Raw genomic sequence first — 12950 nt, 5'->3', positions numbered from 1 at the left:
GTGATAAAAAAAATATGATGATAAGTCTACGTCGAGGGAACACAGAATCCAACCTGAAAAAGTCCCCAATGGCCAAAGCTGAAACAATTTGAGCAACACTATAAGTGACAGCAGTATTAGAATATAACCCATACAATAAAATAACAAAGGGAAAAATAACTCTACAGTGTGGGAACTTGGCAGACACCACCTTAACCGAGTGATGAAGGGCCACACGCTAGTTACTATCACCATGGACCACCTGCTGTGACACGCTGAGGAGGGCACGTCACCTCTGTGCTATTTTTGCCAGAAATTTATAGCCTCCTTCTAATCAGGGGAAACATCAGATGAACCCAAACTGAGGGACATTTTACAAAATACTTGACCAGTATTCTTCAAAAGTGTCAAGAGATCACTAAGGCACAAGGAAAGATTGAGAAATTCTCACAGATTGGAAGAGACTAAGGGGATGACAGCTAACTGCAATGTGGGATACTGGATTGGTTCCTGGAACTGAGAAAGACATCAGTGGAAAAACTGGTGAAATCTGGAGAGGATTTGTAACTAACATTGTAACATTGTTAATTTCCTGTTTAGGTAATTGTGAAGGGTATGCAGGAATTCCCTACTATTTTTGTAAGCTTTCTTTAAATCTAAAGCTATTTCAAAATAAAAAGGTAAAAAATGTTTGTTGAATTAGCCAATTCAGAGGAGGAAAAAGAAAGAGGTTGTGTTGTTCAGTAAGTCATTGGCAACTGGAGAAGCCAGAGAAAGACAAGTTCAGGGTCAACAAAGAATAGTTCCATCAGTACCTGCCTACAATAAGGAACGAGTTTCTGAATTTCTGAAACTGCGCGAAATAGACCAATATTCAAATTGGGGTTTATTTAATTATAAATAGCATTTATGAGGTAAAATACAAATTTGAAGATTCAGGAAAAAATCTGGAAAACTTTCGGGGGTAGGGTTCCTTATTCCTTTTGTTTTCTTATTACTCTCTGATGGGGAAAAATGTGGCCCAAATTTAAGAGAAAAATTTCAACTCACATTGCTATAAAGATTCTTCAGATTCTTAGTTCTGTCATAATCCACTGTTTCTAGAACTGTTGTATATTTGTCCTTAATCTGATGATAATTTTCTTTATATTTCACCTACAGAAAATAGGATGAGTTATTCACCTCTGTTTCGAACATACGTAAGGACAAGCAAAGGCATGTCATTGGAAGAGAAGGACAAGGAAGACCCACCTCGCTGGCATTAATGCCACTTTGAAGAGCAGTCACGTAAAGTGGAGTATCAGTGACCAGATTATAGTTTGGTAGATTTTCTTTACCTGATGCAACGTATTGTAGCTGTGAAGAAAAGCAAAATTCACTGAAATTGGTAAAATACCGATATGCCATCTACTTCAGCCCTTTGTGCTGACTTAAATGCGCCTTTATTTCCAGGTTTCTGCTTTAACCCTAACAAGGAGACAACTGCTCTATAGTCCAGCAGACTTTATGTGGCCGCCAAAATGAATAGTCTTTCCTGACTAAAAGTAGAGTCTGTATCTTTGCCAGGTCTGCTTCTTGGTTTTGTTGCCATTTCCATGCCTATACTCTAGCACTGACAGCTGCTCCTCAACTCTCAACTTCAACATTCCATTAGACCTGCCTCAGGGAGCTAAACCATATGCCAGAAAAACTTCCAGATATCTATATTTTTTCCTTCAAAACTTACCTTTTTGTGGCCAAAATATACTTTTGTATTCTACTCTTTGCAAGTTTACCCAGCCAACTAGGATCTAGATAACTCCTGAGAGGAGTTCACTATGGAATACCTCCCAGTGCCTTAAACCACAGGAGCAAGTCATACTGAGAAGCTCAGGCCCCAGAGTGGGCCACCAGGAGAGGTTTGAATTCAACAGAAGGCCTTTACTTCTCTTTGATGACGACTGTTACAGCAGCTTTCTCTGCTTGGCCCACTGCCCACTGAGAGCACTGCTGGTCTTTCTAGGAGGACTGACCCACCTGACTTTGGAGGTCATATGCTTTCTTGGCATGGAGGATCTGGGGTGTATCCCAAACATAGCAGCCAATGCCTTTCAGCCAGTTCAAGTCATCTTTATACACATTCTGTAAGAAAGAAGGAATAGCAAAAGGTGATGGGCGCCAACTCAATTACAATTGAGCATTTTGATAATTTCCTCTCAGCACTTGACTATGCTTAGTGCTTAATGGTCATAGGGTGGCCTCTCAACAGCTGGATGGTCTTTAATGCCCTGGCCTAAAGAAGTTTAGGAGAAGAGCAATACCAAAATCTCAGCCTAGTGTTAAACAACTTAAATCTTTAACAGGTATCCCAAGACTCAAAGGAGATTCTTACACCAAAAGGTGTTTAGTCATGCTACAGTGCGTTGAAAACCATCAGATATTACGCATACTGGAAAATCGGATCATGTGGGGCCATATCTGGAAAAAGTGAATCCTATAACTAAGTCATACTGCAGAAAGGACATACATCACTCAAGATCTCCTGGGCATTTCGGGCATATATAAATTTGGGTTCTTCTGGAAGAGATGTCCACTGGTGAAAGTGGTGTCGGTACTCCAGGTCACTGAGGATGTACTGGCACCTTTTAGCCAGCACGTGATTCATCATATCATTGGGGATGTGAACATTTGCTTTGGTGTCCTCATAATCTCTTCTGTAGTTCAACTAAAGAATATTATTTTTAAAAGACAAAAGTAAGAAAAGAAATAAAATGTAAATTATAAAGATCAAGCTCTTTTAGTGCCTTACTTCCAATATAAGAACTTCCTTTTACAACCTCACTTGTAATAAGATACTTCCTCAGTATCTTTAAATGAGGCTAAGGTTAAAAAAAAAAAAGATATTTTAATATATTCTTATTGTTTCAAAATTTCCCCATCGTTTTATAACCCAGCATGAATAGGACCTTGATGTTTTCTCTTTTCCAAATCCAGAGCTCTCACTGTGGATCTGGTAATCAGGGATGGAGAGAAAGGGAGAAAACACAGAGCCGTTAAGAGCCACCCAATACTGCCTGGCAGGATGGAGGTGGAGGTTCTCATAAGCGAATCACTCCTCATCGTCCCATTGTCCCCAACCCCCAGCTACTCATGAACACGAGGACAGATATAAGCAGACAGACACACCAGTACATGTAAGGCATGACAACCCTCTGTTAGAGTGAACATTTTGCTTACCACACTCCTCATTTTCTGGAAATCCAGACAGTGAACCACACCAGGGAACTCACTGATTTCTTTTCCAGCCAGGTAATGGCCCTTCTGCTTCTCATATGTTTCTTTGTATTTCAGCTGTGGAGTAGGGACAGCACTGAGGGTCACTCAGGTTTCTAACTAGACCCTTGTTCCGCAATCAGGACCCTCAAACTTATGAGAGAAAGAAGTCCCACTGACCTCACTGTTAACATAGTCGGCATGCTTGGCTCCAACAATGGGAATATAACGCTCATCCAAGGTGTAGCCATAGGCCTTGGTTCCTTCCCATGCACCTTTATACAGTATCTAGAACAGAGAAACACGTGGCAACAGAATGTTGTAATCAACTAAAAAAAAGTAAAATTAAGGTAAGTTATTTATGATGAAGGCAAGGCTTAAATATTTGTAGCCTTTAGTATGCTTATCTAAGAACAGGTAGAGTGATTTGGTTTATTGCAAATTAGATGTGTAGATTCTGAAGCATTTTATAAAAGGATTTATGTATATTTACAATTCTAGTAAAAGTGGCAACAAATCTGCACCCGGGGAGCAAATCGCCAAAGATTGCTTCCCATTGGCCAGATATACAACAAACCATCCTTTAAATTGGCTGAGTTAAATTTGGGAGGATAAGTCTTCCATTTTTGGTTGGAGATGTTTGTGCATGTCCGCTCAAGAGGGAGCATCCTTTCCTCTTTTTCCCTTTTGGTACTTGCTCAGTTCTGTGTGTATCCATGGTGCTTAATAATGTTATCTATTTTCTTGCAAGTCTGTTCCTCACACTGGAATATAAATTCCTGAAGGGCATGTCTCATTGAACCTTAAGTTCCTCCGTGCCTTATACTATATCTGGCACATCACAGGTGCTCAAAATATACCAGCTGAATAAGTGCTTCTGACCCCGAATTAGGTTTTACTTCTCATAAACAGGACTAAATGCAACAAAAACAATTAATCTCCTTCTATGTTTAGCTGTTACCCAAGTCAGCCAAGAATATGAATCCTGACAAGAGCTTAAAATTAGGAACTGTGTCATATATCACATAAAATAGGACTTACAGTACTGTAGAGTTTCTCCATGTCTTTGGCATGGGAGATATATGGTGTATCTGGAGAAAACATATATTTGCCCTTGTGTTTGTTAAAAGTTTCTTTGTATTTCACCTAAGGGGAATAAACAAAACAAAATAAAGTCCTTTGATTACTATAAATGTATATTTAAATTTTCATAGAACCAACTTAGCAACGTAATACTCTAGCTATATTTAGAGACTGAAACTAACCAACTATCCAGTTGAATTTTGGTTCATTTTGGCTAATAAAATAGAATAATTTGTGAGTTTTATTTATTTACTTATTTTATTGGGCATGTTCTCGTGGGAGTCTTGTCCCTCTGACTGATAACGTAGCAGGACTCCCCAGGATGAGAGTTTAGCATTTTCTTGTTTATTGTGTGGGTCTCCACCCACTGAGATAAAATACTATGACAAGAGGAACACTTTCATATTCCATAAAAATAGAAAAATTCGGACGAGAATATAGACCTTATCTAAGAGTGGATATAGTATACCACCTACTAATGACTTTTAAAAATATTTATTTTAAACTTATTTTTAAAAGACACATAGACCACACAAAATGTTACATTAAAAAATATAGGCAATTCCCATATGCCCCACTCCCCACACCCCCACTTTTCCCACATCAACTTCTTTCATTAGTGTGGTACATTCATTGCATTTGATGACTAATGGCTTTTAAAACATCCACCTCCCCATGATTATTTTATAATTTATACTTTCAATTTTCTTGCAAGTAAGTATCTAGAGTTAAGCAAAAGCCTTCAATGACAGACAACTCACCAGTCTATGGACATTCTCATATGCAAAGCACACTTACATCACTCTGGTTGATGGAGTTAATCTTGGCCAAAACGATCTCTGGAGGATCTACCACACTTGTAAAGTTAGGATAATTGTTAAGAGCATCTTTCTTATATTTTATCTGCAAAGAAAGAAAAAAGATTCAGACAGGCCTACCACTACCCATGGGAATGGCAGGAAGACAGGGATTAGGTACAAAAGAGAACAGGCTTGCGCACCTGATTCACCATCTCCTGGTTCTTTGTCACTCTCACATGCTCCACGGAATCCAGGGGAATCCAGCCGATGCCTCGGAGCCACTCCAGGTCGGCTTTATAGATGTTCTGAGAGCAGGAAGAGAGATACAATGCAGGCATGAAGACTCAGGCACAGGACAACAGGTAGCAGATTAGAAAAAAATGTGTCCAAAGCTTTTAAAGGATTTCTTTAGTGGCTTTTGTCTCATTCATTCAATCATGACATCATTTGCTCCTGCGAGCACTATTTTTGAGCCTATTACTACGAGCAAGGCGCTGTGCTTGGTGTTTTGAGGGATATGTATAAAAGTATAAAAAGGAGTCTAGCAGTAGAGAGAAGTGGTAAGAGCTGTGAGGGCAGGGCCACGCAAGTGCTGTGGGAGCCAAAGGCAAGGAGCTGTTACTTTCAGCTGTGGGCCTAAGAAAAAGCTTTACCAAGGAAGCTGTATTTTTAGATGGATTTGAGACATTTAGTCATGGAGAAATAACATCCAGACTGAAGTAAGGAAGATGCCCGAGGGTACATGTTCCCGGAGTTGTAGGGCAGGGCGAAGCACATCCTTGGGCCAAGCCTCCCTTTGCCCTCTGGCCCCCAGCTCCCGGCTTTCCCTGGTCTACTCCACACCAGAAAAAGAGGAGCTGCTAATCTGTTCAAAGTTCCACCATTGTCATTCTCCTGCAGCAGCCGGTGAGGGGAGACTTTCAAGCTCTGCACCTATGCCACAGGCACTGTCTTTGACTTCCGGTTCCCAGCCTGTTGTGATGCCAAGACCCAGGTGGGGTCAGCTTCCCTGTGCACTTGGGCAGCCAGCCTGTTGCGCCATGTTTCTGTTCCCTCCAGACTGCTGATGCCAGGTAGAGATCTCGATTCAGGCTTCAGTGGAAGGTGGTCTAAGTCATATTCTCTACCCTAGCTTTACAAAGTTCTGCATAAGGAAATACGGGGCCCCCGTGCAACCAATCAGAATTTTGTTTCCCTTTTGCTTTGATTCTTTGCAAGCAACTCTTCATAAATGTCTTGAGGAATGAGATCCTTGGTAGGGCAAGATTGGAGCTTTCTCAGGTTCTAGACTATACTATCATCTAAAATTGTAAAACCCCAACTCAATCCCAATCTCAAGTCCCACCCAAGCCAAGTATTATTTTAAGTCAGCTGATAATTTCCCCTGCAAATGGGAGTGAGGCATTGCTAATGGCAGAGGAGATACACAAGCTGCAGATTTTTTTAAAAATTGGTTCTGGCTTTGAAAGTTATTCACAAAATCACACTTACTAGGCAAAACTACCTTTCAATCACTGGCCCTATATTTCTCTAGCTCATATCCAGCCTCAATTTCCTTCTAGGAACAAACTAAAGTATTATGGCCCCAAGTTTCAGAAACTTGTAGTTCTGAATGTTGCTTATAATTCCCAGAGTACAGCATTCATTTCGAGATAATTAAGAAAGAAAAATCACTTACATCACTCTGTAGGTCATAGGCTTTCCTTGCCTGAATAACGTCATTTTGGTCAGGATGACATATCCATTGGTGCAGGTAATTACGGTAGTCAATATCACTGACAAGTGTCTGTCCCTGCTTGGCGGCCACGACAGATACCATATCAGCCGGTATATTGATTTTGGACTTTGTTTTGTGGTAGTTTGCTTTGTATAGTCTGTCATTCTGAATCTGGCCTGCATGCTCAAACCAAACCAGTTTAGGATCATCTCTCATTGTTGGAACACCAACATAATGACCTGTCTGCTTTACATGTTCAGCTTTGTATTTCAGCTAGTGGAAAGAAAAATATAGATTTGTTAGTTCTGAGAAGCATATGAGGCAGAGGAGGCTTGATCATTTGCTAAGGAACATCAGCAAATTCAGCCCCTCAATGTTTTGAGTGATTCCCCCTGAGAATAAAACACAAAAAGAAGTGTTGCTATAAATAAATATGAAGAAATATTAATTAAAAATAGAAAAAAAAATCCCCAAATTCTTGTTTTCTAATTCTGACAATAGCTTTATTTGAAGGCCTAGAGATTTTAGAAAGGCCAGAGAATATAAGAAAATGTAAAGGGAAACGGACTTGGCCCAGTGGTTAGGGCATCCGTCTACTACATGGGAGGTCCACGGTTCAAACCCCGGGCCTCCTTGACCCGTGTGGAGCTGGCCATGCGCAGCGCTGATGCGTGCAAGGAGTGCCCTGCCATGCAGGGGTGTCCCCCGCGTAGGGGAGCCCCACGCGCAAGGAGTGCGCCCGTAAGGAGAGCCGCCCAGCGTGAAAGAAAGTGCAGCCTGCCCAGGAATGGCGCCGCCCACACTTCCCGTGCCGCTGTCGACAACAGAAGCGGACAAAGAAACAAGACGCAGCAAATAGACACAGAGAACAGACAACCGGGGGAGGGGGGAATTAAATAAATAAATAAATCTTTAAAAAAAAAAAGAAAAAAAATGTAAAGAACTCAAATGATAGCTCTTAAAGAAATCAAGAAAACATGAAAACCTAAGCCCATGGGGAAAGGGCTGAAAGGGAAGCAGGTACCCCCAACCACAACCAAGCCCAGGTAAGCGTGCCAAGCAGAAAAGGAACACCCAAGGGGCTTGCTACCATGGACAAGGCTGGATTCCCTCTCAGGCAAGGTGCAGCCTCTGCAAAGGACACACATATCAGGATGAGTTACCTCACTCTGAACATCACTAGAGTGATGGGCATGAACAAATGGCACAGCATCCGGAGGCAAAATATAACCCGTGGCTTTCTGTTTTTCCCAGCCTTCCTTGTAGAGGTACTAGGAGACAGAGAACAATGACAAAGAGTTAAAATGAGCAGTTGGAATGGAGGGATGCTTTGTGCTCCTAAATGTCAGAAATACATTATCTTATGGTTCTCCATCCCCACACAAAGTCACAGGCAGCCAGGTAACATCACACCTGGTCCAGGATCCGGGCTGCCTCCTGGGCAGTGTGCAGCAGGGGGGTTTCTGTGAGGGTGTACTTTGACTTGGTGTCATTCCAATTTTTCCGGTATTTAATCTAAAAATGAGAGGCAAAAGGGAGAAGTTACTTGAAGTTAAGAAAACATAACTTTGTCCAAACAACACTGCTGCCATCAATAATTGCAGTGATTAAAATCTGTATCAGACAATGATTGCATCTTGAGTTTAAGGAGGTGGAAAATCTTTGAAAATGACACAACTGTGCCTAAAATCTGCAAAATTGTGGAATTTTGGAATAAGAGCTATATACTTACATCATCTAGGATCTCGCCACTTTGCTTTGCTGTCACATAATCAACTCTGTCATCCACAGGGGTAAAGTTAAGAGTTTCTATTTTTGTGCGATATTTTTTCTGTGAGGAAGAAAAATATCTTTTAGACAAAGTTGTAGTCACTGTTCCTATGTGAGCTGAGAGAAGGGTCCTTCTCTATATAGACACAAAGTACCATATTTGAATGGTATCTTCATGGCAATTAGGCTTTCTTTTCAGTAGTTTGTTTTTGAACACATGGGTTGGCTTCTTTTAGCTCCCACTGATCTTAAAGTAGCAAGTTTGCTTAGCTCCCAAAGTCCTGATAATGTATTATATCATTTCACATCTCTTTACTGTTAAAACATTTTTTGAACTGCACAAACTCTTGCTATTGTTGATAAAAGAATTTTGCCAGTTATACAGTTCTAAGCACCAATGAATATATTGAATATTACATTGTAGATTTGGTTCCCTAAAGTGATAGGGACAGTATCAGATTATTTTGGATAAATATAGGTCTGGCCTAAATTACAGCTGTTAAAATTGTTAAAATTGCTGACATGGGATGACTGCAATTTGGCTCCTGTATTTTTGGTTTAGTCTTTTGGGAAATGTACTAAATGACAGGTAAAATCTTGGAATACCTCACTGAAGATATCTGCGGCATGTTTGGCATGATTGACAGAAACAGAATCATTCGGCATCCACCCAATTCCACGTAACCATTCCAGGTCAGCCTTGTAAAGAACCTGTGAAAATAAGGATGGAATAGAATTCAACAACCCTGGTCACATGGTCCTATTTATCTGTTCCATTCTTCTGGTGAAGAAATGCAATTTAAGCACTTTGTAAATGAATGATGACATGCTCAAGGAGTCAGGCAGGTAATAAGTACAGTAAGTAGGAGGACAGGTACTATGGCACACTGGCAAATATATATTCTATATAAAAGGGGGAAATTTATTGTTGTTAAGGGAACCAGAACTGCATCCTCTAATTCTTCAATAGAAATGGAAAATCTGCATTTGTATACAAAATTTCCAGATTTAAAAATCTTGGCAAATTATTTAAAAAACTTAAACCCTGCGACAACTGAAAAACCATATTTGTGGCTATGTCCTGTCCTTGGGCTACCAATATTTGACTTATGATATAAACCTCAGTTGCTACCTAAACTCTACAGGAATAATATCTTCACAGTAGTTTTCTTTAACCTAATAGGATTAAGAACTATATCCACACCACCATTTATTTCTTGGTACAAAGTCTAGATCTTTCTTGGCCTTGGTGATTCTGATAGACAATAAAGTCTCCCTAATGTCAAATTCTTGGCTGTAAAAAGACCTGAAATGATAATACAAGGTTTTCATGTCATGAAGTTTTGGGGAGTCACGGCAAAATGCTAGAGGAGCTCATCACAAATGTAGCCCACTTACATCACTCTGCAGCTCATAGGCTTTCTTTGCCTGAATCACATCATGCTGGTCAGGCATGCACGTCCACTGGTGCAGGTAATTGTGATAATCAATGTCGCTGACAAGAGTCTGGCATTTTTTAGAATGCACGATGGAGAGCATATCAGCAGGACTTTGGAACTTGGTCTTCCACTTGGCCCAGGGCAGCCGGTACTCTCTCTCATTCTGAATCTTGCCAGCTATAAGGGCCCACCGGATCTTGTTGTCATCCCTGGCCTTGGATGTGCCTACATAGTGTCCCTTCTGCTTCTCATGGTCAAGTTTGTACTTATACTGGAGAAGGAAAAATAAAGCAGAAGGATCACAGTGTGTACTCGTGATGCACCAGGGCATTTGTTCAAAAGACTAAGAAGTTAAAAATGCCAAACTTACATCACTGGCAATCTCTCTGGAGGCCTTGGCAGCTCGGATAGGGATGGCGTCCAACCGTACATCACAGCTCATCTTTATTTCATCCCAACCTTCTCGGTAAATTTTCTGAAGAGGAGAAAAAATAAGGTAGCATTTTAGATTCAAATTGGCCAGCAATTTCAAGGGATCAAGTAGATAGAATTCATATGACAGGGGTACACTTTAGAAGTCCCAGAAAAGAGAACAGGTCAAAGAATCAATTCATGCACAACTCTACTGGAATATACAATGGTGTTTAGAGTCCAATGATCTGAGTTTGACAAGAATTCTTTCTTTTTAATTTTGATTATTGCCTCAATGTAGTCGTTCGTGGTTCATGATATCACAGATAACATAAAAGGCTTTATCTCTTTCCTGTGCTCTTGTATTGGTAGCACTGTGATAAGTTCAGGCATTTATATTAATGGGTTATTAATGAATTTCTTTAATCCAGTAATTCAGTTTCTTTAATTTTTAAAGTCAAGTTTGTAACCTTCAGAATTATAAACCTTTTTTTTTTTCACATTTGTACGTTATTTCCAATACAGTTTCTTCTTATATGATTGATGGTACATGTTGTTTGGGAATGTAAGATCTGCTGAAGCACAACTGGACGTAATAGCCATTTTTTAAAAATGTGTTCCACTTTTGTTTTTAAAGAGAAGTAAACTAAGGTAGTGACTGTTTTACAGGTGACTTTAAAAATACATGTTTTAAACACATGTTCATATTCTGGTTTTAAAATTAATTCATATAGAGCTTTGCAAAGAATTCCCATTATTATTTTGAGCTCATCTGAATCTGTGATTAATTCCCCTTTCTTGTTTGTGGGTCTCTCCATTCCTCTTTCATTCCCTTTGTCTTTAATCCCGTCTACCTTTTGCCATGTTGACACTGGCTCACCAGTAACTGGCCTTGCCCGTGGACCTGAGGCAGGGACCTGCACTCTCCTTATTTCCAGAGAAGGGTAAATGACAAGAAGCCTTCCCCAGCATGGGCTGTGAAGAGTTCCATGGTGAGATCATAGCACCAACAGTGTGACTTTCCAAACAAAAAGAGTCTGTTGCGGTACTTACATTGCTCACATTAAGAGCGTTTGCTCTAGCTAGATTAATTTCTGGAGTATCTGGCATTATGTGAATCGAAGTTTTATCTTTGTCCCAAACTTCTCTGTACTTTGGCTATGGAAAGAACCAATAATAAAATTACTTCATAATTTGTAGTTTTACTATTTCCATTTCACAACTCTCAACTTTTCTAACCCTAAACCTTTTCATATTATATTAGAGACTTTTAGAATCTTTTCATCTAAGCTGCTCCAATTGGATATGACAGCTATAATATACCTTTAATACTTTGAATTTTTGTTCAAAATTAATAAGCAAGAATAAAATAATCCTATCAACATGACTTATTAAAACTCTTTGTTATTAACATCAATATTATTGCCATAGACATATATTGCCAGGTTAGTTGTTTATAATTTACAGTATTAATTTAACTTTAATATAGAAGGAAAAATGACATACAATACTAATATTTTCAGCATTTGATTTAGCAAGGACAACTTCAGGTGTGTCAACAATACTCGAGTACTTCAGTTTCTGCACAGGTGTCCGATAGACACTGTCTACTAGGATGTTCTGGGCATTTTTAACTCTCAGTACTTCAGGAGACCCTTCAGGCATCCAGCCAATGCCACGCAACCACTCCAAGTCTGCCTTGTAGATGGCCTAGAAGAGAAAAAGTTGGGTAGGAGCACTTTTTAAAATGTTCTATTTTATCTTCAGAGCATTGGCCCAATAACCACAAACACAATTCCTCATATGCACAGCAGTATGTGTGTGCTGGTGTCTTACTGTGGTAACAACTATATAAAACACATATTTGCCAATTTTAACCATTTTAAAGTGTCCTCTTCTGTGGTACTGATTACCTGCACAACATTGCATGTTTTGTTTTATGTTTCATTTTCTGTGGTCGGGAATTTGTGTTTGGAGCGGCTATGGGTATTCTAAAAGGCAGAATGATGCGGAAGGAGCTCTCTGCCTGGGGGATGCGTGGTAGATTTCAGAATATTGTTTAGGTAATCATCATACTTTTAAAGCAATACTAATGGGCTCCTCAGTGAGTTCTTGGTGTAGTAGCCAGAACGATCTTTGCAAAACTCAAAAAGTCAAATCTGATGTCACAACAGTTCTCCTATCCTATGGCTTCCCATTGGTCTTGGGATAAAGATCAAAATCCTCAACAAGGACTGGAAGGTGACAGAGGGACTGTTTTTCCAGCCATGGCTCACCCGGCTTCCCTTTGACCTGTGTGCCTTCCAGTTCCTGGCTTGCAGACAGCCCCTTTGCACATGGTGGCCATACTACACAGACCTCCCCTGGTGTCCTCCTCCTGGAGCCAGAGCCTGTTCTACTTCCTATCCCAGCTACATCTTCAGAGCAGCTTTCCTGACCTTTTTTTCTTAGCAGCAGGGATCACTTTCTTAGCTTTTTCATTTTCACAGACTTTCCCTA

General features: G+C 40.1%; 1 protein-coding gene across 10 annotated transcripts in view; it reads right to left on the bottom strand.

The window, feature by feature from the left end:
* The window catches only part of NEB (nebulin), a 220411-nt gene that overhangs the window by 69585 nt on the left and 137876 nt on the right, over positions 1–12950 (bottom strand). For all 10 annotated transcript variants that reach the window (XM_058300922.1, XM_058300921.1, XM_058300925.2 and 7 more), the window contains exons 104-121: positions 11958–12161; positions 11505–11609; positions 10411–10515; positions 10000–10311; positions 9208–9312; positions 8564–8662; positions 8245–8346; positions 7995–8102; positions 6793–7104; positions 5315–5419; positions 5113–5217; positions 4273–4377; positions 3412–3519; positions 3196–3309; positions 2486–2683; positions 1996–2100; positions 1231–1335; positions 1030–1134 (exon numbers count right to left, since the gene is read on the bottom strand). In XM_058300922.1, coding sequence (XP_058156905.1) covers positions 1030–1134; positions 1231–1335; positions 1996–2100; positions 2486–2683; positions 3196–3309; positions 3412–3519; positions 4273–4377; positions 5113–5217; positions 5315–5419; positions 6793–7104; positions 7995–8102; positions 8245–8346; positions 8564–8662; positions 9208–9312; positions 10000–10311; positions 10411–10515; positions 11505–11609; positions 11958–12161 — 2502 coding nt within the window. The remainder of the gene's footprint in view (positions 1–1029; positions 1135–1230; positions 1336–1995; positions 2101–2485; positions 2684–3195; positions 3310–3411; positions 3520–4272; positions 4378–5112; positions 5218–5314; positions 5420–6792; positions 7105–7994; positions 8103–8244; positions 8347–8563; positions 8663–9207; positions 9313–9999; positions 10312–10410; positions 10516–11504; positions 11610–11957; positions 12162–12950) is intronic.

Source organism: Dasypus novemcinctus, chromosome 7 (genome assembly GCF_030445035.2).
Source record: "Dasypus novemcinctus isolate mDasNov1 chromosome 7, mDasNov1.1.hap2, whole genome shotgun sequence".
Lineage (NCBI taxonomy): Eukaryota > Metazoa > Chordata > Mammalia > Cingulata > Dasypodidae > Dasypus > Dasypus novemcinctus.
The sequence above is the reverse complement of the archived record's forward strand: the minus strand, read 5'-3'. Positions and strand labels throughout refer to the sequence as shown.